The 26,723-nt window shown below is 39.1% G+C and overlaps 1 protein-coding gene across 1 annotated transcript in view; it reads right to left on the bottom strand.

The window, feature by feature from the left end:
• LOC110170338 (rab GTPase-activating protein 1-like) overlaps positions 1-26,723 on the bottom strand; it is a 98,654-nt gene that overhangs the window by 70,215 nt on the left and 1,716 nt on the right. Inside the window, exon 2 of the mRNA XM_055165261.1 lies at positions 5,720-5,951. Coding sequence (XP_055021236.1) covers positions 5,720-5,854 — 135 coding nt within the window. The 5' untranslated portion in view covers positions 5,855-5,951. The remainder of the gene's footprint in view (positions 1-5,719; positions 5,952-26,723) is intronic.

Genomic DNA, 26,723 nt, shown 5'->3' with positions numbered 1-26,723 from the left:
TTGAGGAAATGTTTGATATTTCGTGCAGGTTTAATGCTGTTAACGGTTTAATGCTGTTAACGCAGTTTTTATTATTTATTTATTTAATTGTAAACGTCTGTTTCTCACTAGCTTTTATTTTGAAAAAGTCCATCGCAAGTGTTTCTTTAAGTTTGACGTCTTTTCTTTACACTTTTTTCACTTTTTTCTGACCACATGAGATGCAACGTGTCTGGCTCCGGCCGCGGGCTCTGGCTCCGGCTCCGGCTCTCCGGCTCTGGCTGGGCTCTGGCTGTGGCTCTGGCTCCGGCTGGACCAGCCGTGAGCTCTGAGCTGAGCTTATTTGTTTAGTTCAGCGCTGCAGGGGGAGTCACTGATTTACCCAGATTCCACTGGAAGAAAAACTGTGATTGGTCCATTTCCATTCCTTTATATTAACCGTTTGTTTCCCAAGAAATATCAGTCCAAGTTTATAACAATGATCTAGAAATTATTACTAGTGTCGTGTTTTTTATTCACTGCATAAAAATATCCCAAAAATATATTAGTTGTACAAAAGTCCATTCAATATTTTTTCTTGATCCTTCAGAAAAATGAAGACTCTGAGGGTGAAAGAAATGCCGTTTGCACAACAAATGTTTGACTCTTTCATTTACATTTCCAATAAAAGTACTTACAACTTTTAATTCGTTAATTGGTTTTCCATATAACATGCGATTAATCACTCGAACTCATGCGATTAATGCAATTTTTATGAATTTTTTGCCCAGCCCTAATATATATATTTATGCACAATGATAATGTTAAATTTTTCATGTTTTCATAAGGTGGAAGCTTTAATATTTCGCCCTATTGGGTTTTTTGCCTCTTCCTGCACCTATTTTTTATCTAGTGTGTTTCTTTTTATTGTCATGTTATATGTGCAAAATAAATAAATAAATAAATAAATTTTCAATGAAATTTCTAATTTGGAGGAATCTAAAATTGAAATTGAAATGACTTTATGTACAAACTGTGCCTAACATGGGTGTATCTCATATAAAAGCCACAGTGTGTCACTTCCCAGAAAAATAGACTAATCAGCGGCACGGTCACTGAGTGGTTAGCACTCATGCCTCACAGCAAGAAGGTCCTGGGTTTGATCCACAGGTCGACCAGGCCTTTTTGTGTGGAGATTGCAGGTTTCTCCCCATGTCTGAATGAGTTTCCTCCATCAACACAAAAAAAAAACATGTTACAGGCTCCACGAACAGTTAATATTCAAGGTCAATTAAAACAATCAATTTAATCATTGTGTCCTTAGGCAAGACACTTCAGCCACATTGTCTAGTATGAAAGTGGTGTGTGTGTGTGATGGTGGTGGTCAGAGCGCTGATTGACATGGCAGCCGCACTTCTGTCAGTCTGTCCCAGGGCAGCTGTGGCTACAACCGTAGCTTACATCACCAAGTATAGAGTGAATGAATAATGCTGAATAATTCTCTGTAAAGCGTCTTCGTGACAAAAATGTCTGTGAAAAGCACTATATATAAATGAAGACTTACTTAATATAACTTGTTTGTATTCATTTTTTTGTTTTTGTTTACAGCACTGAAAAACATGAGATTTTAGTGCGGCACGGAAAAGTTCTTCCACAGTAATAAATCAATATAAAACCAAAAATAAGAAAACGAAAAAACAACAGTTTTCTTCATTATTTGTCTCCAAAACCAAAATGAAAAAACGGATAACGATTCGTTTTTTCAGTTTTCGATTTTGTGTTTAAATGAAAAATGGAAAAAACGGATAACGACCGTTTCCCGTTTACGTGACTTCCGTGACTGCGATGCCAGACTTTTGCACCGCGTACGGACTGAATCAGGACTGATCCAGGTCCGAGACCAGACCGAGACCCGAGCGGGACTGAGACCGGGACCAGACCAGGACCAGAGCGGGACCAGGGCGGACTCCGAGCTTTGACTCTGAGCCTCCACGGGGTCCGAGCCTCAGCTTCGAGCTCCGGTCCTGCCGTGGGCTCTGAGCCTCCGGTCTGGTCCCGGTCTGGTCCCGGTCTTGTCTCGTCTTGTCTCGGTCTTGTCTCGGTCTCAGGCCCGCTCTGGTCCCGGTCTGGTCCCAGTCTCAGTAGCGCTTTGGTCCCGGTCTGGTCCCGGACCTGGTCCATTTGAACCAAAGTCGGAGGCTTTGCTCCACCTCGGAACCAGCCGCGGTTCTTGAGCGCGGAGGACCAGAGCAGCTCTGTCCCGGTCTCAGTCCTGCTCTGGTCTCGGACCTGGATCCGTCCTGATTCAGTCCGTATGCGGTGCAAAAGTCCGGCATCGCAGTCACAGAAGTCACGTAAATGGGAAACGGCCGTTATCCGTTTTTTCCATTCTTCATTTAAACACAAAATCGAAAACTGAAAAAACGAATCGTTATCCGTTTTTTCATTTTGGTTTTGGAGACAAATAACAAAGAAAACTGTTGTTTTTTCATTTTCTTATTTTTGGTTTTACATTGAAAAACGAATGAACGAATGATACACGGATTGTAATACTCCGCAGTGTGGCATTAAACTTATCTACGTCCATGGAGGGGTTTGAACTTTTTATTTCCATGCAGGTGACAAGCCTCCAGAAAGCACTTACTGAACCTTCAGGTTTTTAATTTGGTTCCTAAAGGTGCACTTTCTAACTTTCTGTCTGTCATCTTCTTGTTTCAGCCTGGAATATTCCGCAGTGTGACTTTAAACAGCTCTACTTTACGTTTATTCAATCACAGGTGCTTTTAGAGCTCAAAAATACCTCGAAAAACAGACATCCTGACTGTGAGCGGGGTCGCCTCTCCACAGATCTGACCTGTAACTTGGTCCGGTTTGGTCTCCATGACGACAAAAAGGTTTAAAGTCGTACATTAACACATTCCGGACAGTATTTGGTAGACAGAGACACGCACGGCCAGTGAAGTCACGACTCTGTGCCGCGTCCAAAGTGAAAATTTAACTTAACTTGTTCCTTCTTCAGACAAAAGGACAAGTTAAAAGTAAAAAAAAAAAAAAAGTAGGTCAACCTTTCGAAGAAGTTTATAATTTACTTTTCACATTAAAGCGACTGCAGTGGTTTAAGTCGAGTGTGAGAGAAAATAAACGGGTGTGAGTTGAGGAGCTGGGCAGGGCTAAAAGAACGTTAGAGATGAGTAAGAGTTACACAAACACTCACTAATCCTCTGTTATTATAATTATTACTACATTATTTACACTTCTGACACTGTTTGTGGTTAAACATTTCAAGAAAAGTGATCGTCTCTGGTTCGGAAAATAAGGAATAAAAACAAAACAAGACATCAGCGAGTCCAGACGCTGATGTTTACAGCAGCGGTGGAAAATAATGACGTAAAAGTAGTAAAGACATGTACTTTTTACTTTACTACATTTGAAAAACAGCTCGGACAAAATATCAGTTCGATTGTTTCTGTTGAACAAAATTCAGGTCAAATCTGGATTAAAATCACTACATTTAAAACTTTATTAGATCTCAAAAACACTAATACTTTTTACTCTTTAAGTACATTTTTAAACGGGTACTTTAATACTTTTACTCAAGTCGATTTTTTCATGTGGTACTTTTACTTTTAGCTGTGTATTTATTTCTTTGCTCTGGTATCTGTACTTTTACGCTTTTCTCCATGCAGATGTTTTTACTTTGTCTGGAATGTTTCACAGTGTGGCATTAAAGCTTTTCTATCAATCTAGACCAAACCAGACTGAGTTACAGGTCAGATCTGTGGAGAGGCGACCCCGCTCCCAGTCAGTTTTTCTAGGTGCTTTTGAGCTACAAAAACAACTGTAATCGAATAAATGTAAAGTAAAGTCGAGCTGTTTAAAGTCACACTGCGGAACATTCCAGGCAGAGCAGTGACGTTGCCATAGAAACAAGCAGGTGATGGACCCTCAACCAAAAAGTTATACAGCGCAGCTTTAAGTAGTGTTGTAGTCAAGGCCAAGACCTGTCCTAGACCACAGAGTCCAGAGACCAGGGCAAGACCAAGACTTTTAAAGGCCAAGACTGAGACGAGACCGAGACCGAGACCACGGCCCATCCAGACCAAATCAAGACCATCTTTGTCATTTTTGACATTTATTTGTATTTTACAGTTATTTTGGCACAAATATATCAATGGTTTTTATAAATCTGTCTCCATTTTATCACTCGTCAAGTGTCAGACCTCGAAATCGAGACAAGACTGAGTCCAAGCACCTTCAAGACCGAGACAAGACCGAGTCCAAGCGCCTTCAAGACCGAGACAAGACCGAGACAAGACCGAGTCCAAGCGCCTTCAAGACCGAGACAAGACGAGTCCAAGCGCCTTCAAGACCGAGACAAGACCGAGACAAGACCGAGTCCAAGCGCCTTCAAGACCGAGACAAGACCGAGTCCAAGCGCCTTCAAGACCGAGACAAGACCGAGTCCAAGCACCTTCAAGACCGAGACAAGACCGAGACAAGACCGAGTCCAAGCGCCTTCAAGACCGAGACAAGATCGAGTCCAAGTGCCTTCAAGACCGAGACAAGACCGAGTCCAAGCACCTTCAAGACCGAGACAAGACTGAGTCCAAGCACCTTCAAGACTGAGAAAAGACCGAGTCCAAGCACCTTCAAGAAAGAGACAAGACCGAGTCCAAGCACCTTCAAGACCGAGAAAAGACCGAGTCTAAGCACCTTCAAGAAAGAGACAAGATCGAGTCCAAGCGCCTTCAAGACTGAGACAAGACCGAGTCCAAGCGTGGTCGAGTCCAAGACAAAACCAAGTCCAAACGCACGAGACCAAGTCCAAAGGCGATTAAGTCCAAGACGAGACAGAGTTCAAACGCAGTCGAGGTTGAGACAAGACCGAGTCCAAGCGTGGTCGAGTCCAAGACAAAACCAAGTCCAAACGCACGAGACCAAGTCCAAAGGCGATTAAGTCCAAGACGAGACAGAGTTCAAACGCAGTCGAGGTTGAGACAAGACCGAATCCAAACGAGGTCGAGTCCGAGACAAGACCGAGTTCAAATGCGGTCGAGTCTGAGTCAAGACCAAGACTTTTAAAGGTCAAGACTGAGACAAGACTGAGACCACAGCCCATCGAGACCAAACTGAGACCATCTTTGCACATTTTTAATCAAAGTTTTTATAAATCTCCATTTTATCACTCGTCGAGTGTCAGACCTCGAGACAGAGTCAAGACCGAGTCCAAATGCGGTCAAGACCAGGAAGAGACCAAGACCATAAAAAAACAGTCTCAAGGCCGGTCTCGAGACCAAGACCGACCAAAACTACCTTTAAGCAAACAAAAAATATACAAATAAAAACAACTAGAAAAAAATAATAAAAATTCAAATGTTTCTGTTGAACAAAATTTGTAAATATTAAGTAAGTAAGTATTTCTTTGCTGTAGTATTTGTGCTTTTACTTAATAGTGCATTGCGTAACTTTTCTGGTGGAGATGTCATTACTTCGTCTAGAATGTTCCGAAGTGTGGCATTAAACCTTTCTGTCCTTACGGAGACCAAAGCAGACCAAGTTACGGGTCAGATCTGTGGAGAACGTGTCAGAATGTTTGTTTTTCGAGGTATTTTTGAGCTGTAAATCCACCTGTAATGGGATAAACGTAAAGTAGAGCTGTTTAAAGTCACACTGTGGAACATTCCAGGCCGAGCGGTGACGTCTCCGTGGAAACAGGCAGGCGTCGGACCGGGACGTCGCGCGATCGGCCCGTAGTTTTTACCTTGAGCCGGGGCCTGCCCTCCGAGCTCTGCGGGGACCCGGCGTTCGACTGGACGAGGACGAACTCTTCGCTGGTCACCGTGGCGACGGATTCGGTGGAGCCGCTCACTTTGCCCAGAGACGCGCGGTCCGCCATGTTTGGGGAGCGGCCACTAGGGGTCAGCGGGGAGACGGAGGCGACGCTGCTCCCCTCACCTCACCTGCCCTCCTCCCTCCGCACCTCCGCTCTGAACCTGCAAACGACACAACAGCTTTCAGTGGTTTGTTCAGACGTTCATGTCCCACAGTAGAGCTTTAAACTTGTTTCCATGGAGATAAGCAGACGAAAAAACAGGCCAAGTCACAGGCAGAGGTGGAGAGTAATGAAGTACAAAAGTAAAAGTACAGTTTTGAAGTATTATTGAAAAACTAGTTCGCAATTAAAAAAAATGTATGTTGATATTTTTGACAGGACTATTTTATTTTATTTAAACATAAAGGCGACTCTGAATTTTGCCCCTTTTGAAGGTGGTTTAGTCCTGGTTTAGTTCTTGTTTAGTCCTGGTTTAGTTCTTGTTTAGTCCTGGTTTAGTTCTTGTTTAGTCCCGGTTCAGTCCTGGATTTGTCCTGGTCTTGTTCTGGTCTTGTCCTGGTTTAGTCCTGGTTTAGTCCTGTTTTAGAGCCAGTTTAGTCCTGGTTTAGACCCGGTTTAGTCCTGGTTCAGTCCTGGTTTAGACCCGGTTTAGACCCGGTTTAGACCCGGTTTAGTCCTGGTTCAGTCCTGGTTTAGACCCGGTTTAGACCCGGTTTAGACCCGGTTTTAGTCCTGGTTTAGTCCTGGTTTAGACCTGGTTTAGACCCGGTTTAGACCCGGTTTAGATCCGGTTTAAATCCGGTTTAGTCCTGGTTCAGTCCTGGTTCAGTCCTGTTTTAGTCCTGTTTTAGAGCCGGTTCAGTCCTGGTTTAGTCCTGGTTCAGTCCTGGTTTAGACCCGGTTTAGTCCTGGTTTAGACCCGGTTTAGACCCGGTTTAGACCTGGTTTAGACCTGGTTCAGTCCTGGTTTAGTCCTGGTTTAGACCCGGTTTAGACCCGGTTTAGACCCGGTTCAGTCCTGGTTTAGACTTGGTTCAGTCCTGGTTCAGTCCCGGTTTAGTCCCGGTTCAGATTATTCAGGACTAAATAAAACACTCAGTCTGAACTTCTGTTAAAGACGTCAGAGGAGAAATAAAGACAAACACAAAACACAAGACACAACAGGAAACCACGTAAACACAACAGGAAGTGCACAGAGACACAGACTAAACCAGGACTAAACCAGGTCTAAAACCAGGACTAAACCAGGACTAAAACAGAACTAAAACAGGACTAAAAACAGAACTAAACAAAGTCTAAAAACAGGACTAAGCGAAGTCTAAAACAGGTCTAAAATCAGGACTAAACCAGGTCTAAACCAGGACTGAACCAGGACTAAAACAGGTCTAAAATCAGGACTAAACAGGTCTAAAATCAGGACTAAACCAGGTCTAAAACAGGACTAAACCAGGACTAAACCAGGTCTAAACCAGGGCAGCAGGAGAGACACAACAGGAAGTGTCCACCTGAACAGGAAGTGCGCGGCGCCTCAGTCTGTTTCATGTGACATAATCGTGGTTTATATAAATGTTCACGAGCCGAGCTTTCGAAGAGGAAATACAAGACGTGTTCTAATGTTTCCTCGACACAAACACACCTGGAGTTGTGTTTTATTTCATTCACACAAACCCTGCACGTTCCACCTCGTGATGTCATGAGGTAATACAGGAATAAACACTCCAGTGTTTTTAAACTCCACACAGCTTCACTAGAACGAATTGGATCATTTCAGGGCTGGAATTGTTCATCTTTACTGAATAAAAGACAAAAGACGGGAGCTGTTAACTTGAAAACTACACAGCAAAAACCTGAGACTGTTAAAAAAAATAATAATAATAATAAAAAATTTAAAAGTGGTTGATATGAATCCGTGTAACATTCGTTCATTCGTTTTTCAAAATAAAACCAAAAATAAGAAAACGAAAAGAAAAAAAAACTATTTTCTTCATTATTTGTCTCCAAAACCAAAATGGAAAAAACAGATAAAGATTCGTTTTTTCAGTTTTCAATTTTGTGTTTAAATGAAAAATGAAAAAAAAAAAAAAAAAAAGGATAATGTCAGTTTTCTGTTTCATCCAATTTTTACCCTTACGGACTGATCCCAGAACTAAAAACAAGAATAAAACAGGTCTAAACCAGGTCTAAAACAGGACTAAACCAGGTCTAAAACAGGTCTAAAAAGAGAACTGATCCAGGACTAAACCAGGACTGAACCAGATGTAAACCAGGACTGAACCAGGACTAAAAACAGGTCTAAAACAGGACAAAAACAGGACTAAACCGGGTCTAAAAACAGGACTAAACCAGAACTACACCAGGTCTAAAAATAGGACTAAACCAGGTCTAAAAATAGGACTAAATCAGGTGTAAAAATATGTCTAAAACAGGAATAAAACAGGACTAAAACAGGACTAAACCAGGTCTAAAACAGGTCTAAACCAGGACTAAAAACAGGACTAAACCAGGTCTATAAACAGGTCTAAAACAAGTCTTAAACAGGACTAAACCAAGTCTAAAACAGGACTAAACCAAGTCTAAAACAGGACTAAACCAAGTCTAAAAACAGGACTAAACCAGGTCTAAAAACAGGACTAAAACAAGTCTAAAACAGGACTAAACCAGGTCTAAAAACAGGACTAAACCAGGTCTAAAAACAGGACTAAAACAGGACAAAAACAGGACTAAAACAGGTCTAAAAACAGGACTACACCAGGTCTAAAAATAGGACTAAACCAGGTCCAAAAATACGACTAAATCAGGTGTAAAAACATGTCTAAAACAGGAATAAAACAGGACTAAACCAGGTCTAAAAACAGGACTAAAACAAGTCTAAAACAGGACTAAAACAAGTCTAAAACTGGACTAAAACAAGTCTAAAACAGGACTAAACCAGGTCTAAAAACAGGACTAAACCAGGTCTAAAACAGGTCTAAACCAGGACTAAAAACAGGACTAAACCAGGTCTAAAAACAGGACTAAACCAGGTCTAAAAACAGGACTAAAACAAGTCTAAAACAGGACTAAACCAGGTCTAAAAACAGGACTAAACCAGGTCTAAAAACAGGACTAAAACAAGTCTAAAACAGGACTAAACCAGGTCTAAAAACAGGACTAAACCAGGTCTAAAAACAGGACTAAAACAAGTCTAAAACAGGACTAAACCAGGTCTAAAAACAGGACTAAACCAGGTCTAAAAACAGGACTAAAACAAGTCTAAAACAGGACTAAACCAGGTCTAAAAACAGGACTAAACCAGGTCTAAAAACAGGTCTAAAACAGGACAAAACCAGGACTAAACCAGGTCTAAAAACAGGATTACACCAGGTCTAAAAATAGGACTAAACCAGGTCTAAAAACAGGTCTAAAACAAGTCTAAACCAGGTCTACAACCATTCTAAACCAAGTCTAAAAACAGGACTAAGCCAAGTCTAAAACCAGGTCTAAAAACCACTGCTTTAGGAGGGACCGCGTGGTCAATCCAGACCCAGCCCCAAACACAACCGTCCAATCAGATTCGTTTATTTGAGCGATACATGAAACGAACGATCTCATTGGTCACTTAACGTTTACAAACAAACATTTCTTTCTCCTCAGATGAAGAGTGGAGTTTTTTGGGGTTTTTTTTGTAATCCTCAAGACTTTGTTGAAAATACTTCGTGTTTTGTAAAGTGTAATAAATAAAATAAAAATAATCCTGCTGAAACCTCGACCTTAAGTCTTTTGTGTTCACGTGTTTATTTTGTGGTGAGGTGTGGAGCTTTACAAACAGGAGCACCTTTACCTTTCACCTTTTTTAACAATGGAAACAAAACGCTGCAATTTACTACGACCAAAAGTGAATGAGAGTTCTACTTACTGATACTCGTATAAAAAAACGATCTGGGCGTTTTTATTTTATGGATTTGAATATGGATTAACCTGCTGAAAAGGCCGAGGCTTATTTTTTATTTGGTATTTTAGTGCATATTTGTTAAAAATCTGACTTTTGGGTCAAAAGTCTGGAACGACCTCTTTAGGATCAACTACGACATTTGATTTTCGGGAATTTTCGGCCAAATTTTTAGCAAACCAAGCACAAAAAACTACAAAAACAGCTAAAGAAATTCAATAAATCTGCTAAAATTTGTATCAAAATCACTCCATTTCATCCTTTAATTGTTCTAAAACACTCTGCAAATACTTTATTTTTACTCTTTAAGTACAGTTTTAAACAGGTACATTTTAAGTAGATTTTTTGTGATGTGTTTTTATGTGACACTTTTTACTAATTTACCTGTAATTATGCAAAAGTAGAAGCACAGTTTTTAGCTATCTGTATTTTACTTTTTACTTCTACTTCACTATCTGCGTCTCCCTAAAGAACACTTGAACTTTTTATTTTATTTTATTTATTTTATTTTTTATTTTATTTATTTATTTATTTATTTTTTTATATATTATTATTTTTTTTTAATTTTTAATTTTATTTTATATTTTATGTTATTTTTTATTTTATTTTATTTATTTATTTATTTATTTATTTATTTATTTATACGCTTGGGAGTGAGAAACTCAATTTCGATTCTTCATATGTTACGAATGAAGAATTGACAATAAACTTTTTGAATTTTGAACTTCATTTGAGAGCGTGTGTCTGCATAAAAGCAAAATGTACTTTTCTTTATGGTCTGAACCTGCTGAAAACGCTGAGATTTATTTTCAGCACATATAATTTGAGTTTACGTCCCAACTTTCAGCAAACCAAATACACAACAACAGCAAAAAAATAAAAAATGAACAAATCAAATAAATCACTTAAAATCTGCTAAATTCTGTATCAAAATCACTACATTTCGTCCTTTAGCTGTTCTAAAACTCTGCAAAATGGAGCTGTACAAACACAAGCACCTTTCAGACACTTCAACTTTCACCTTTTTAACAATGGAAACAAAACGCTGCAATTTACTACGACCAAAAGTGAATGAGAGTACTACTTTTATTACTACTACTACTACTTTGTTTTAGGGATGTTCTGATCTGATACTGATACTCGTATAAAAAGTCAATCTGGGCGTTTTTATTTTATGGATTTGAATATGGATTAACCTGCTGAAACAGGCTGAGGCTTAATTTTATTTTTGTATTTTAGTGCATATTTGTTAAAAATCTGACTTTTGGGTGAAAAGTCTGGAACGACGTCTTCAGGATCAACTACGGCATTTGATTTTCGGGAATTTTCGGCCAAATTTTGAGCAAACCAAGCACAAAAAACTACAAAAACAGCTCGAGAAATTCAATAAATCTGCTAAAATCTCTATCAAAATCACTCCATTTGATCCTTTAATTGTTCTAAAACACTCTGCAAATACTGTATTTTTACTCTTTAAATACAGTTTTAAACAGGTACTTTAATATTTGGTAAATGCATCTTTTGTGTCCTGCAATTATGAGTTTCAATAACTGATCATATATATTTATTAATATTGTATTTTCATTTTTTTTAAAGTGCATTCATGAGCGATTTTAGTAACAGCAAATAATTTCCAACTTCAAGCAGGCGACTTTTAACATCACTGAACATCAGCAAGGACTAAACCAGGACTAAACCAGGACTAAAAACCAGACTAAACCAGGTCTAAAAATAGGACTAATCCAAGTCTAAAAACAGGATAAACCAGGTCTAAAACAGGACTGAACCAGGACTACACCAAGACTACACCAGGACTAAATCAGGTCCGGGACCAGACTGGAACCAGACTGGAACCAGACTGGGACTGAGACCGTGACTGAGGCAGGGACCAGACCAGGACCAGACCAGGTCCAGATCAGGTCCAGACCTTGATTGAGACCGGGTACCAGACCGGGACTAGCCCAGGAACAGACCGGAACTGAGACCGGGACTGAGACCAAGATCACACCCGGACTGAAAACGGTTTAGTCCCGGTTCAGTCCCTGTTCAGTCCCGGTTCAGTCCCGGTTCAGTCCCGGTTCAGTCCCGGTTCAGTCCCGGTTCAGTCCCGGTTTAGTCCCGGTTTAGTCCCGGTTCAGTCTTGGTTTAGTCCTGGTTTAGTCCTGGTTTTAGTCCTGGATCCGTCCTGGTTCCCTCCTGGTTCAGTCCCGGTTCAGTCCCGGTTCAGTCCCGGTTCAGTCCCGGTTTAGTCCCGGTTTAGTCCCGGTTTAGTCCTGGTTTTAGTCCTGGATCCGTCCTGGTTCCCTCCTGGTTCAGTCCCGGTTCAGTCTCGGTTCAGTCCCGGTTCAGTCCCGGTTCAGTCCGTATGTGTCGCAAAAGTTCATTTTCTTATTTTTGATTTTATTTTGAAAAACAAATGAACAAACGACACACAGATTCTGCAGGTTCGTGCGTTAAACATGTGACGAGGAAACTGTATTATAATTATAGAAAATCAGAAAAACGCGTAACATTAAACCTTTTTTTGTTGTTGTTTTTTTTGTTCTTTTTGCACACAAAGAGATGTCAGTCTATTCCGGAACATTTGATAAGAAAAACCCCAAACTAATTAGATTTTTAAACATGTGACTTCATTCAGAGCAGAACAGGAAGAGCCCATTCACACACAAAGGGACGCTCATGTGATAAGTCATATTTTTGTCATTACACACAAACACAAACACACATCTCGCTGTTTACCGATTTACACGCGGACGGAGATCTGACGGGGCAAAGCATCATGGGAAAAGGCGTAGCTAAGCCCGTGTGTGCCGGTAAACGACGTGTGATGTAAACAGCCGAGGTTTACACACGGCTCCTCGTGTGAGACGCTAAACATGAACAGAAGAAAAACGAGTTCTGATGTGGGAGAATCCTGCGCTGGGAAAACATGGACTTTCTTTGGTTCTTTCTTTACACCAGGGGTTTGAAACTTGTGGCCGCGGAGATCATTTCTACAAACCCACGAGACGATTTCTAATTTCTATTAATGCATAAGACAATTTAAACTACAGTTCCCATAATGCAGCGGTGCCCACACTTTTTCAACATGCAACTACCGTATTATCTGCTGTAGCTCCTGCACATAAACAGACTGTTTTTTATTGGTCTATTGTAAAGTGACTGTACTGGTCGTATATTTGATACTGGACCTGCACTGATGTAAATGAGCTGTGAACAGACGTGTGAATGATGATACTTGAGCATATCATTTATTACCGCGGCGCGCAGCATTTACGGCTAAAGGCTAATAGTGGTAGTTTATTTACTCGCTAGTAGTGATGGGTCGGTCATGAACGAAGCGGCTCTTAGATCCGGCTCTTTGAAGTGAACGACAGGAGCCGGATCCTTATTGGGAGCCGTGTTTTCTCTTTCTCTCACTTTTTTTCTCTTCATCTGCATAGGATAAAAAAAACTATATATATATATATATATATATATATAAATGGTCACATTTTTCTATAGCGCTTTTCCACCATCAAGGCTCTCAAAGCGCTTTACAACAAGGAACCATTCACCCATTCACACACACATTCACACACCAGTGTACGCAGACACTAGGGGCAAGGTGGGTTAAGTGTCTTGCCCAAGGACACAACGACAGCATTCATCTGTGGGAGCTGGAATCACACCAGCCAAACCTGTGGGTCAGTGGATCTGACGCTCAACCTGTGATGTTTATGTCGAGAGCTGGAATCAAACCACCAACCAACTGAGCTACTGCCGCCCCTACCCCTATATATAAATATAAATATATAAATATATATATATTCAGCATAAATAAATAAACCAGGACTGACACACTCATCACTCCACGCCGACGAGGAACGGAACGGAGGAACGAACCGAAAAAGCGAGCGCGACGTGCCGTTTCCAGACACGACTGAACAACTGAGTCACTGTGAACACGCCGACAATCTGTTGGTCCCAGACACACCCTCCCTACACGCCACAACTGAACAAAGCCCAGAGTCACCGTGAACGAACAAACAAAGTCCCAGTTTCCAGTTTTAGGGGGTTATTTTTCCTGTACACATATGGAGATATATATCATATATCAAGACATAGCAAAATATATCGAGATATATTTTTTGCTCCGTATCGCCCAGACCTAATAACTGTGTTTATTCAAATTATGATTTTGATTCAATTGCGATTTATCTCTCAGCCTTAATGTTGTGAAGTTCAAAACCAAAACCCACGAGTTTTTCAATCACGGATGTGTGATGTAATCGTCAAAGGTCCGATATTACGCAAAAATGACTCTTATGAGGTTTAAGTTGTGTTCTAATGTTGTTTCCTCATCAAAAACAGACGTGTTTGTTTCATTCACATGTTTGAGTAACTCTGTGGGTTTATTGAGTCTAAATCTCCAGAGCTGAAAACATTCTGTTCCATGTTATATGTACATTTTTTCATTATTTATATTGTTAAATCGTTTATGCAACACATTTGACATTTTGACTGTTTTGATGATTAAAACTAGGGCTGGCATCATTCAGAATTTGCCGATACAACACATACCTCAAAACAAAGGCCATGATACGATACATATCTTGATACACTTTCATTTCGATATGATTCAATACGATATATTTCAAATTGATTCAATATGGTTCATTAAAAAATAAGTCTAAATCATGGCCGTGATAGTAAAAGTCTTTGTTAAACCACTTTTTGTGCAAAGTTAACATAAAACAAGAGCAAAAATATCAAATGTGCCGCATAAACGAGTTTCCTTCCTCTGAACGAGCAGCAAAACTGTAGCTGTAACAAAATAATTTAGTAAAATAAACCAAAAAATATATATCGATACAGCAGTCCCCGATATCGATACTGTATCATCACATTAAACAATACGATATGTCGATATTTCAATATTTTTGCACCCCCCTAATTAAAATGTTTGTGTTTCATTTTAACTTTGCACATGAAGTGGTTTAACAAAGACTTTTAGTATCACAGACATGATTTTGAATTCATTTTTATTGAAACGTATCGAATCGATTTGAAATATATCGAATCGACCGCACTGTATCGAGGTATGTAACGTATCGGCAACTTCTTAATGATACCCAGCCCTACTTTTAACTCGACTTTTCTTTGTGCGACTTTTACTTTTTTCTGAGTGCTTGGATTTTCGTTGTTTTTCGTCGTTTTTTTCACGCTCTGTTCCACCTTGTGATGTCACGACGTTGTAGTTTTCAAGTTCACAAGTTCAAATTCCTCAACTAAAATCCTCCAAATGATTCTAGTGAAGGCGTACGGAGTTTAAAAACACAGTGGAGCATTTCTTCCTGATGACATCACAAGGTGGAACTAGGCCTGTAACGATAATCAATAAATCGATTAATCGTACGATAACTTTTAACGAGCTCGATAACTTTTCCAGCCACAATAAATTCTATTTGCAGTTTGTTTGTTTTCCTCGTTTCTCTGTCGCTCTCAAAGATGTGAATGTTAGACGCTTCTGTCGCTCTCTGACTCGTCTCGTTTAACAAGAGTAATGACGCTTTAATCGACGTGCGCCGTGTTTATCGAACAGAGCGGATGCGAGCGTAGTCTGCGCGCTTTCTGCCGCTGTCTGTGCGGTTCGCCAACAACACAAGCGCCGCTGTCAGAGTAACAAAACTGTTCATCTCCGTTCATCGCCAAAACAAGTCACGATGTCGAATCAACACTGGTGAGCGGGACGCGTCTCAACAGCCACGAGCGTCAAACACAGCGAGCGAAAAGCAAACGACGACAAGAAACGCGTCAAACTCCAACTGCCGATATAAACCCAAACCCGAGCGACACAACTAGCCCCGCCCCCTGGAAAACCCGAACCCGAAAACCGAACTGACACAACACCAGACAGAACAGAGGCTCCGTCATAGTGGAACAGGATCCTGTGTCGCGGGTTAATACGAACATTTAAATGACGAAAAATGACGAGGATCACAGCAGCAGCCACAGAGAGAGTGACCACTAGGGACGGGCATGATTAGTCGATTAATCGATAATTGATCATTAAGAATTTCATCGATTACGTAAATTTTAATCGACAAACTGAATGTATGTTGTTGTGTGTAGTGTGACCAAACAGGTGTGTACATGTGTCTCTGCATCAGAAGGAGCGAGACACAAACAGTGGGTCAGTCTGTAACGAACCGAAGCACAAATGTGGATTTAACGATGATTTGTACAAGAAATTCCACACTTTCCGTTGCGTTCGGGACAAGTGTGAGTCCATGTGCACAGTGTATAAAGCAGCACATATGTTTCTGTGTCCAGTGGGAAAAAGTTTTACCAGGTGAGAGTCGCTCAATGTGGATGACGAGGCCCCGCCCCCCTCCCCCCGTACGCTGTCCTGGTTTTGACAAACGCAAATCTGGTCACACTGACCTGTATTCACCTGAGTCATGTCTTTTAATCCGACAGAAATTGAACCACATCAGCGACACAAGAGCTGGAGTTTTATCTTTGCTTAGTTTATGCAAATTAGTGATGTGGTTTTAAGTTTCATTTCTGTGAGATTTGAACAAAACTGAATTAAACACATTATAATGTCAAACAGCTGATGTGGCTCTAGAGTCGTTATGTTTATATGTCGTAAAGTTGAATTTATTTATGCAGATTAGTGCAGTCCCTAGTGATCACTATACACCAATGTAAGACAATGACAAAAAATTTAGTTACAGAGACTTAATGATCCATTTTATTTATTGCTTTGGTTGTGTTTGGTTCAACACTGGTTTATTCAGGTACATTTTTGTGAACAAGTCGTCGCTGTGAGTCAGTCACATTAAACTAGTCCTGCGTTAAGTCTGTTTTATTTAGGCCTGTTGTTTTTGGTTGTCTTGCATTTCCTGTGTTAAATGTTCTTTAGAAAGTCAAGTTTATTGATCACTGAGAGGATGTATTTGCATTTTTATTCCATGGTCATTATATTAGTTGAAATTGGTCTCAAGATGTCAATATTGTCGTTTATCGCAATAAATTCTTGGTCAATTAATCGTCCAGCAAAATTTGTTATCGTTACAGGTGGAACAGAGAGAAAAACCCAGCTTAAAAATCTGCAGGAAAACATGTGTGAATGAAACAAAACAAAACAAAACTCCAGGTGGTGTTTGCGACGAGGAAACGACATCATAACACAGATCAGAAAACAGATCAGTCATAATTTCCTCGTTTGTTTTTAATTACTAATGTTTAATAGTCACTCGCTCTTGTAATTAGCCGCACACGCCCTGAGATTACGGCCCTGCTCCTCCTGTCGGCCCAGTCACAGCAAACTCATAAAAACTGAAACGTTGCACTGCCTGGATTTTTTTTTACATCAGTCTTTTTTTTTTTTTTTTTTTACGCAAGTCCAACATTCCTTCGTTCTTTAATCAGATCTGTCAGAGGAAAGTCGGAAATACCAGATCGTTGTCGTACGCTTCCTTAAACTGAAGCAAAACTGTTGTGTAATTTTGATATTTTGTAATTTACAAATATTTTAGACAACACAAGCTAAAAATTTCATCATTAGGCAGAGAAACGAGTGCGTAATATCACAAAATTACTTAAAGTGAGTAATGTAATCTGAATACTTTGGGTTACTTGATATTGTCGTGCTTTTTAAAACGACATGAAAGTACCGACCACATCCTGAAAATTCACTTTTGTCAATAATATTTTTAATCTGGTCAAGTAAAGGCTGAACAGAGAAATGATTTTTATATGAGCTCAATGCTGACTTCAGTTATGTTCACCTACTGTTAGTGTCATACTGTATTAGTTTAGTCCTGGTTTAGACCTGGTTTAGACCTGGTTTAGACCTGGTTTAGTCCTGGTTTAGTCCTGGTTTAGTCCTGGTTTTAGTCCTGGTTTTAGTCCTGGTTTTAGTCGTAGTTTAGACCTGGTTTTGTCCTGGTTTTGTCCTGGTTTTGTCCTGGTTTAGACCTGGTTTAGTCCTAGTTTAGACGTGGTTTAGTCCTGGTTTAGTCCTGGTTTAGACCTGGGTTAGACCTGGGTTAGACCTGGTTTAGTCCTGGTTGAGTCCTGGTTGAGTCCTGGTTGAGTCCTGGTTGGGTCCTGGTTTAGTCCTGGTTTAGTCCTGGTTTAGTCCTGGTTTAGACCTGGTTTAGTCCTGGTTTAGACGTGGTTTAGTCCTGGTTTAGTCCTGGGTTAGTCCTGGGTTAGACCTGGTTGAGTCCTGGTTTTAGTCCTGGTTTTAGTCCTGGTTTTAGTCCTGGTTTTAGACCTGGTTTAGACCTGGTTTAGACCTGGTTTAGTCCTGGTTTAGTCCTGGGTTAGTCCTGGGTTAGACCTGGTTGAGTCCTGGTTGAGTCCTGGTTTTAGTCCTGGTTTTAGTCCTGGTTTTAGTCCTGTTTAGACCTGGTTTAGACCTGGTTTAGACCTGGTTTAGACCTGGTTTAGACCTGGGTTAGACCTGGGTTAGACCTGGGTTAGACCTGGTTTTAGTCCTGGTTTTAGTCCTGGTTTAGACCTGGTTTAGACCTGGTTTAGACCTGGTTTAAGTCCTGGTTTAAGTCCTGGTTGAGTCCTGGTTTTTAGTCCCGGTTTTAGTCCCGATTTTTTTCCCGATTTTAGTTCCGGTTTTAGTCCCGATTTTAGTCCCGGTTTTAGTCCCGGTTTAGTCCTGGTTTTAGACCTGGTTTAGACCTGGTTTTAGTCCCGGTTTTAGTCCCGGTTTAGTCCTGGTTTAGTCCTGGTTTAGTCCTGGTTTTAGTCCTGGTTTTAGTCCCGGTTTAGAACTGGTTCAGTCCTGGTTTAGTCCTGGTTCAGTCCTGGTTTTAGTTTTAGAGACTTTAGGACTTTTTCTTTTCTTTTAGCAGATAAAACTTCTTATGTTCAGCTCCTCGTCTTTGTTTCTCTACAGTAAAACAAAAGTCTGTTCATGGAAACTTGGGCTCAGACAATTTAAAGAAAACAAACTTGAATTTTCAGGATGTGGTCGGTACATTCATGTCCTTTTAAAAAACACGACAATATCAAGTAATCCAAAGTATTCAGATTACATTACTCACTTTAAGTAATTTAATGGATTCTGTTACAAACTACATTTTGGTGAATGTAATCTGTAATCTGTAGGGGATTACATTTTAAAAGTCACCTTCCCAACACTGATCATGAAGTTTAGCTCACAACATAAAGTCGCTCGTCTTCATTTGTGCAGACGTTTCGGGTTCAAGACCTCAATTCGTCGTTTACATTTTTATATTGTTCTTTCTTCTGTTTTGTGTGTAAATTTTTCAGACTATAAGACTTAAAATCCTTTAATTTTCTCAAAAATCAACAGTGCGCCTTACATAACCGATTTTCTGTTTTCCCTAAACTCTGGAACGATCTGCCGCTTCACGTTGGAGCAGCTCCACAGTGGAGAGTTTTAAATCTCGTCTGAAGACCCACTTTTATTCTCTGGCTTTTAACACCGCGGGAGTCGTGTCCTCCTCTGTGTCTTTTATTTATTTTTATGTGTTTTTATTGGTTTTACTGATTTAATTTATTTATTGGTTTATTTATTTCTATTCTATGATATAGTTTTATTTTTAATTTTACTGGTTTTATTTACTTTTACTTACTTTAAGACTAGTATTATTTTAGTAATTTACTTTATCATCTTATTGTTGTTATTTTTGATGTATTTGTGCAGCACTTTGGAAACTGTTTGTTTGTGAAATGTGCGACAGAAATAAAGTGGATTGGATTTACACGGTCGGGGTGTAAGAAAAAAACTGATTCAGTGACATATCGTAATACTTCATTGCACAATTCTCAAATCGATTCAAAATTGATCTGAATCATTTTTTAAATATTTTTCACAGAAATTCATTAATTGCATTCACTGTTCTCGTGATTTTAAAAAGTGAATACATTATATTTCATACAACTGTGTTCTCTTGAAGTTGTAGTTGACTGTATTATTGATCATTCGTGATATATCATCCATTGTTTTAGTGTGGGGATATATCGTGATATATTGAATCGTGACATGTGAATCATGATATGTATCGTATCGTCAGACTCAAGGCAATGCACACTCCTAGTGCACCCTGCTCAAAAATCTGTCGAGATCGCAGTTTTTTTCAGTGCTTATAGTTTATGCAAAAGAGTCATGTGGTTTTAAGTTTTGTTTCTGTAAAACGTAAACAAATGTGCACAAAGCTGCGTCAAACACATTATTACTCAATGTATATTTGAACCATCCTCGTACATTCATAATCCACAATCACCAAGACAGAGGAAACGCCGATCGAGTTACGCCACGATCTGTCGATGGACCGTGGACGCCTGGACTAAGGATTTGTCTCAAGTGTCGTCCATTTTTTTCGCTTAATACTCCTTATAATCCAGTGCACCTTATGTATGAAAATAGACGAGAATTCAGCGTTATTAATATTGTGCCTTATAATCCGGTGCGCCTTATAGTTCAAAAAATACGGTAATTTATTAACACTCAATGTTTTTATTAGTTCAAGTGATTTTTTAGAACGCATCAACATTTTTGAGTAGGGATGTGACAGTTTCCACATTTCTCGGTACGATACTTTCACGGTACACGTCTTACGGTTCGATATTTACTGCCAAATTTTGTGGAGGCTGCGAACAAAACTGTGAATATGCTACTTTTTTGTTTTTAAAAAGCCTTGACAAGCCCCAAGAATTAAGTTTTAAAGTGCTTAAAAACAGTTATTTCTTCACGTATTAGTGGTCTGCAATGAAACGGAGCAAAGGATCATGGTATATGTAGTGTTCTCTGTTTTTTAGCTCTATCGCTGCACCATAACTATCCACTTGTAATTCAATATATTGTGTTGACCCGCGATATTATTGTGAGACTTTTGACGATACGATATCACGATATTTTGGTTATTGTTACATACATAAGGGTTCGGTCAAGTGGTAACGGAGGGAAACAGGGTCAGATTTTTGACATTCAAATGTCTCTTATTCAGAAACTAGAGGAACTATTGAAATAAGTAAAGTATCAGAATGTAGGAAAGAGTTACACTCCAACAGGGTCAAGTTAAACCTGTGATATTCTTTCAAGTTCTTGACAAAAAATTTAAAAACTCATGTCGGTAACGGAGGGAATGAAATATGCAGCACTTTTTGGTCAATAAATCCAAACAGTGATAACTCTTGGTTCTCACTTACATATCCTTAACAAACTGGTTTGAATATTTGCTTCATATAGTTTTCTACCATATGGTACAAGATTAGGCTGAAAACCTCTTACTTTTTGATTCATGAGATTTTTTATTAAGAAAGGTCATGGTAACGGAGGGAAAAGTAACGGAGGGAAAATTGTACAAACAAGTAGAAGGTGCAGGATTTTACATCATTTGTCAACTTTTTTTTTCTGAATACTTTAATATTACTTCAAAATGAAAGAAACTATTTCTATAAAATATGTCAGTCCTTCCAAGCAAATTTTTATCATTTTAAATACTTTTTTTTTTTTAATCATGTACCTTCATCAACAGTTCAAAGATGGAATAACACAAGATATGATGAAATACATCCATTTATTTACATGATTTTCAGGTCTTTGAAATTTGGGAAATAATTTTTGTTCCATGTTTCATACATGGTCTGTTTAAAACATATGGAACTTTAGAACCAAAAATGGTACAGAAAAAAGGTCAACAGTTTCATAAACTAGAGTACATATGTATCTGTTCAATACATTTTTATATCAGATGAATTAACTTGAATTTTTGGCCTTGTTGTTTACTTCTGCTTGACCGGGCCCATATTTCTGAGTCTACACTTCTCTCCAGCCTCTTCACCGTCCTGAATTTCAGCCAATCTCATCCGGTCACTCGACTAATAACATAAAATTATCGGAAGACCAGATGAACCTCGTTGGACTGCAGATGGAAACAAGTGTTTGGATCTAATCTGCTGCGGAACATCTCTGTTTTTTATCATCTTAACGTCTCTGTACAACATCATCCCTTCAAATAAAAACTAAACTAAACTAAACTAAAGCACTGCTAGAAATAATCACTAGTTGCAGCCTCACTGAACGAATAAACTTTGATTTATTTTGCTTAAGTCGTCGCAGATCCGTTACATAATGTCCCCGGTTTGTATACGTCCTGCTTAAAGATGAAACATTAGTGTCATATTCTCACTTCCTTCGAGTCACTTCTAACAGTCAGTCACCGTCAGAGAAGTGAACTGTTTCGTTGCGTCTTTATTATTCGCTCCTTTTCACTTTCCGCAGTTAAAATAAATCAGGGAGAATTACATCTGCGCATTTAAGGCTTAGGAAAGACTTAAAGTAACAGTCGGGTGTCCACTCCCTCTGCTGCGAGTCTCAAACCAAAACCAAACGCTTTCATTGTGTCGTTATTATTATTATTTGTTCAGTTTCACTTTCCAGGGGTTAAATAAATAAATAAATAACATCCGCGCATTTAAGGCTTAGTAAAAGACTTAAAGTAACAGCCTGGTTTCCACTCCCTCTGCTGCCAGTCTCAACCCAAAAAACACCAAACACGATCGACCAATCAGATTAGTTTATAAGTTTAGGGGTGTGAAAAAATATCGAAATATGTTTTAATGTGATGTTCTTCTATGTTCTGTGTCGATATATCGCCAAGAGTATTTTTTTGTGTATTTCACTAAATTATTTTCTTATTTTTTGGAAACTCGTTTATGCGACACATTTGACATTTTCACTGTTTTCACTGATTAAAATGTCTAAACCAAAACTAAACCAGGTCTAAACCAGGACTAAACCAAAACTAAACCAGGACTAAACCAGGACTAAACCAGGTCTAAACCAGGACTGAACCAGGAACTAAACCAGGACTGAACCAGAACTAAACCAGGACTGAACCAAAACTAAACCAGGACTAAACCAGGTCTAAACCAGGTCTAAACCAAGTCTAAACCAGGACTGAACCCGAACTAAACCAGGTCTAAACCAGGACTAAAACAGGACTGAACCGGGACTAAAAGGACTAAACCAGGACTGAACCAGGACTGAACCAGGACTGAACCAGGACTGAACCAGAACTAAACTGGGACTAAACCAGGACTAAACCAGGAGGACTGAACAAGGACTAAACCAGGTCTAAACCAAAACTAAACCAGGTCTAAACCAGAACTGAACCAGGTCTAAACCAGAACTATACCAGGTCTAAACTGGGACTAAACCGGGACTAAACTAGGAGGACTGAACAAGGACTAAACCAGGTCTAAACCAAAACTAACCCAGGTCTAAACCAGGTCTAAACCAGGACCAAACCAGGACCAAACCAGGTCTAAACCAGGACTAAACCAGGACTAAAACTGGACTAGAACTTGGAAGATCAGATGTCAGCTGCAGTTTGCCCATGGAGCGTGGAGTTCTGAACCGTTTCACCGCTGCTGATATCGCTGTGATTTTAGTGAATTTGTATGAAGAAAAACCCACCACTTCATTCCAGGTTAAAAAATCATTGTGACTCACATTTGTACACAGTAAAATATTAGATTTTTTCCCTGTAATGCCACATTACTACGTTACAGCAAAAAGAAATACATTACAGTAATTCATTACTTTTATAACATGTTACTCCCAACACTGGTTAAGACTCAGTTTTATTGGTTGGATTTTCTTAAACTGGTTTTAGCTTGATTTTACTGTATTTCTTTTTATTTATTTATTATAATTAATTGGATTGTTTGCATCATTGTCTGTTCATTGCAGCTTGAACAGCACTTTGTAAACCTTGTTTTTTAAAGTGCTTTATAAAGAAAGATGTATTATTATTATCGTATCATGTCTATGTATCAAGTTATGTATCGTATTGTGGCCTATGTATCGAAGTATGTATTGTATCATGTCTATGTATCAAGTTATGTATCGTATCGTGGCCTATGTATCGAGATATGTATCGTATCGTTGCCTTTGTATTGAGGTATGCATCGTATCATGTCTATGTATCGATTTATGTATCGTATCATGTCTATGTATCAAGTTATGTATCGTATCGTAGCCTATGTATCGAAGTATGTATCGTATCGTAGCCTATGTATCGAGTTATGTATCGTATCGTGGCCTATGTATCGAAGTATGTATTGTATCATGTCTATGTATCAAGTTATGTATCGTATCGTGGCCTATGTATCGAGATATGTATCGTATCGTTGCCTTTGTATTGAGGTATGCATCGTATCATGTCTATGTATCGAAGTATGTATCGTATCATGTCTATGTATCAAGTTATGTATCGTATCGTGGCCTATGTATCGAGATATGTATCGTATCGTGGCCTATGTATCGAGTTATGTATCGTATCGTGGCCTATGTATCGAAGTATGTATCGTATCGTGGCCTATGTATCGAGGTATGTATCATATCGTGGCCTATGTATCGAGTTATGTATCGTATCGTGGCCTATGTATCGAGGTATGTATCGTATCATGTCTATGTATCGAGTTATGTATCGTATCGTAGCCTATGTATCGAAGTATGTATCGTATCGTGGCCTATGTATCGAAGTATGTATCGTATCGTGGTCTATGTATCGAAGTATGTATCGTATCGTGGTCTATGTATCGAGGTATGTATCATATCGTGGCCTATGTATCGAGTTATGTATCATATCGTGGCCTATGTATCGAGGTATGTATCGTATGTATCATGTATCATGTCTATGTATCGAGTTATGTATCGTATCGTAGCCTATGTATCGAAGTATGTATCGTATCGTGGCCTATGTATCGAAGTATGTATCGTATCATGTCTATGTATCAAGTTATGTATCGTATCGTGGCCTATGTATCGAGATATGTATCGTATCGTTGCCTTTGTATTGAGGTATGCATCGTATCATGTCTATGTATCGAGTTATGTATCGTATCATGTCTATGTATCAAGTTATGTATCGTATCGTGGTCTATGTATCGAAGTATGTATCGTATCGTATGTATCTTATGTATCGTATCGTAGCCTATGTATCGAAGTATGTATCGTATCGTGGTCTATGTATCAAGTTATGTATCGTATCGTGGTCTATGTATCGAAGTATGTATCGTATCGTGTCTATGTATCATGTTATGTATCGTATCGTGGTCTATGTATCGAAGTATGTATCGTATCGTGGTCTATGTATCAAGTTATGTATCGTATCGTAGCCTATGTATCGAGGTATGTATCGTATCGTGGCCTGTGTATCGAGATATGTATCGTATCGTGGCCTATGTATCAAGTTATGTATCGTATCGTGGCCTATGTATCGAGGTATGTATCGTATCATGTCTATGTATCAAGTTATGTATCGTATCGTAGCCTATGTATCGAAGTATGTATCGTATCGTGGCCTATGTATCGAAGTATGTATCGTATCGTGGTCTATGTATCGAAGTATGTATCGTATCATGTCTATGTATCAAGTTATGTATCGTGGCCTATGTATCAAGTTATGTATCGTATCGTGGCCTGTGTATCGAGGTATGTATCGTATCGTGGACTATGTATCGAGGTATGTAGCATATCGTGGCCTATGTATCAAGTTATGTATCGTATCGTGGCCTATGTATCGAGTTATGTATCGTATCGTGGCCTGTGTATCGAGGTATGTATCGTATCGTGGACTATGTGTCGAGGTATGTATCGTATCGTGGCCTATGTATCGAGATATGTATCGTATCGTGGCCTATGTATCGAGGTATGTATCGTATCGTGGCCTATGTATCGAGATATGTATCGTATCGTGGCCTATATATCGAGATATGTATCGTATCGTGGCCTACATATCGAGGTATGTATCGTATCGGCAAATTCTTAATGATTCCCAGCTCTATTAGCCACTTATCGTTTACAAATAAATCACATTCTCTCCCGACGGATTAAGACTTTTTCACAGAAGTTTTTTACACTAAACTATCGCTTGAAAAACATGAATTGTTACTGATCAAATTGAAGCTGCATCTCCACAGATCTGACCTGTAACTCGGCTGCTCTTCTCTGTAGAAACAGAAAAGTTTAACACAACAGGCCTCTGCGGAATATCACATGCAAAGCAGCAGGATTTCCATGTTTGATAGTCAAATTTGTTCCTCCAAATTTTGCACTCTGCTCTTCTCTCAAACAAAAAACTCTCTGTTCCACCCTGTGATGTCATGTCTTAATACAGGAAGTGCTCCACTGTGTTTTTAAACTCCACACACCTTCACCAGAATCATTTGGATGATTTCAGTTCTTGGAATTGCAAACCTCTACTAAACAAAAAGTGAAACGTGAAAACTACTGCATCATTTGGAGCTGCAGACAGACCAATACTTTATTTATTTATTTATTTATTTAGTGCTCATGCTGTTATTTTGTTGGCATCAATTTAAAAAGAACAACAACAACAAATCCAACAATTAACACCCAATATATATATAATAAGGGATTACTCAAAAAAACATGTGTGAATGAAACAAAACACAACACCAAGTACACCAGGTAACTATATTATAACTAGGGCTGTGAATCATTCAGAAGTTGCCGATACGATACGATACATATCTCGATACAGTGAGCTTACGATTCGATACGGTTCAATAAAAATAAAGTCTAAATCATGTCTGTGATACTAAAAGTCTTTGAGCACTTCTTGTGCAAAGTTCATACGAAACACAAACATTTTACTCATCATAACTGTGAAAATGTCAAACGTGTCGCATGAATGAGTTTCCTTCCTCTGAACAAGCAACAAAACCGTAGCTGTGACAAAATAATTTAGTAAAACATACCAAAAAATACTTATATATATATATGTATATACAGCGATTAGGGATGTAACAATTGCTTCCTTTGCTTCAGTTCCTTTGACGCACGGTTTTATAGTAGCAACAGCTTGTAAACATCGGTAACTACATCTCCCATGATTCATTTCAGCGCAAACGTGAAGAAATCTGTTTTTGACTTGAACTCTTGGGATTATGACGGAAATAATTTGCACCAAAATCTTGTCAAGGCATTTTAAA

Source organism: Boleophthalmus pectinirostris, unplaced genomic scaffold (assembly GCF_026225935.1).
Source record: "Boleophthalmus pectinirostris isolate CB_2022bp ecotype Guang Dong unplaced genomic scaffold, ASM2622593v1 HiC_scaffold_7, whole genome shotgun sequence".
NCBI lineage: Eukaryota > Metazoa > Chordata > Actinopteri > Gobiiformes > Gobiidae > Boleophthalmus > Boleophthalmus pectinirostris.
The sequence above is the reverse complement of the archived record's forward strand: the minus strand, read 5'-3'. Positions and strand labels throughout refer to the sequence as shown.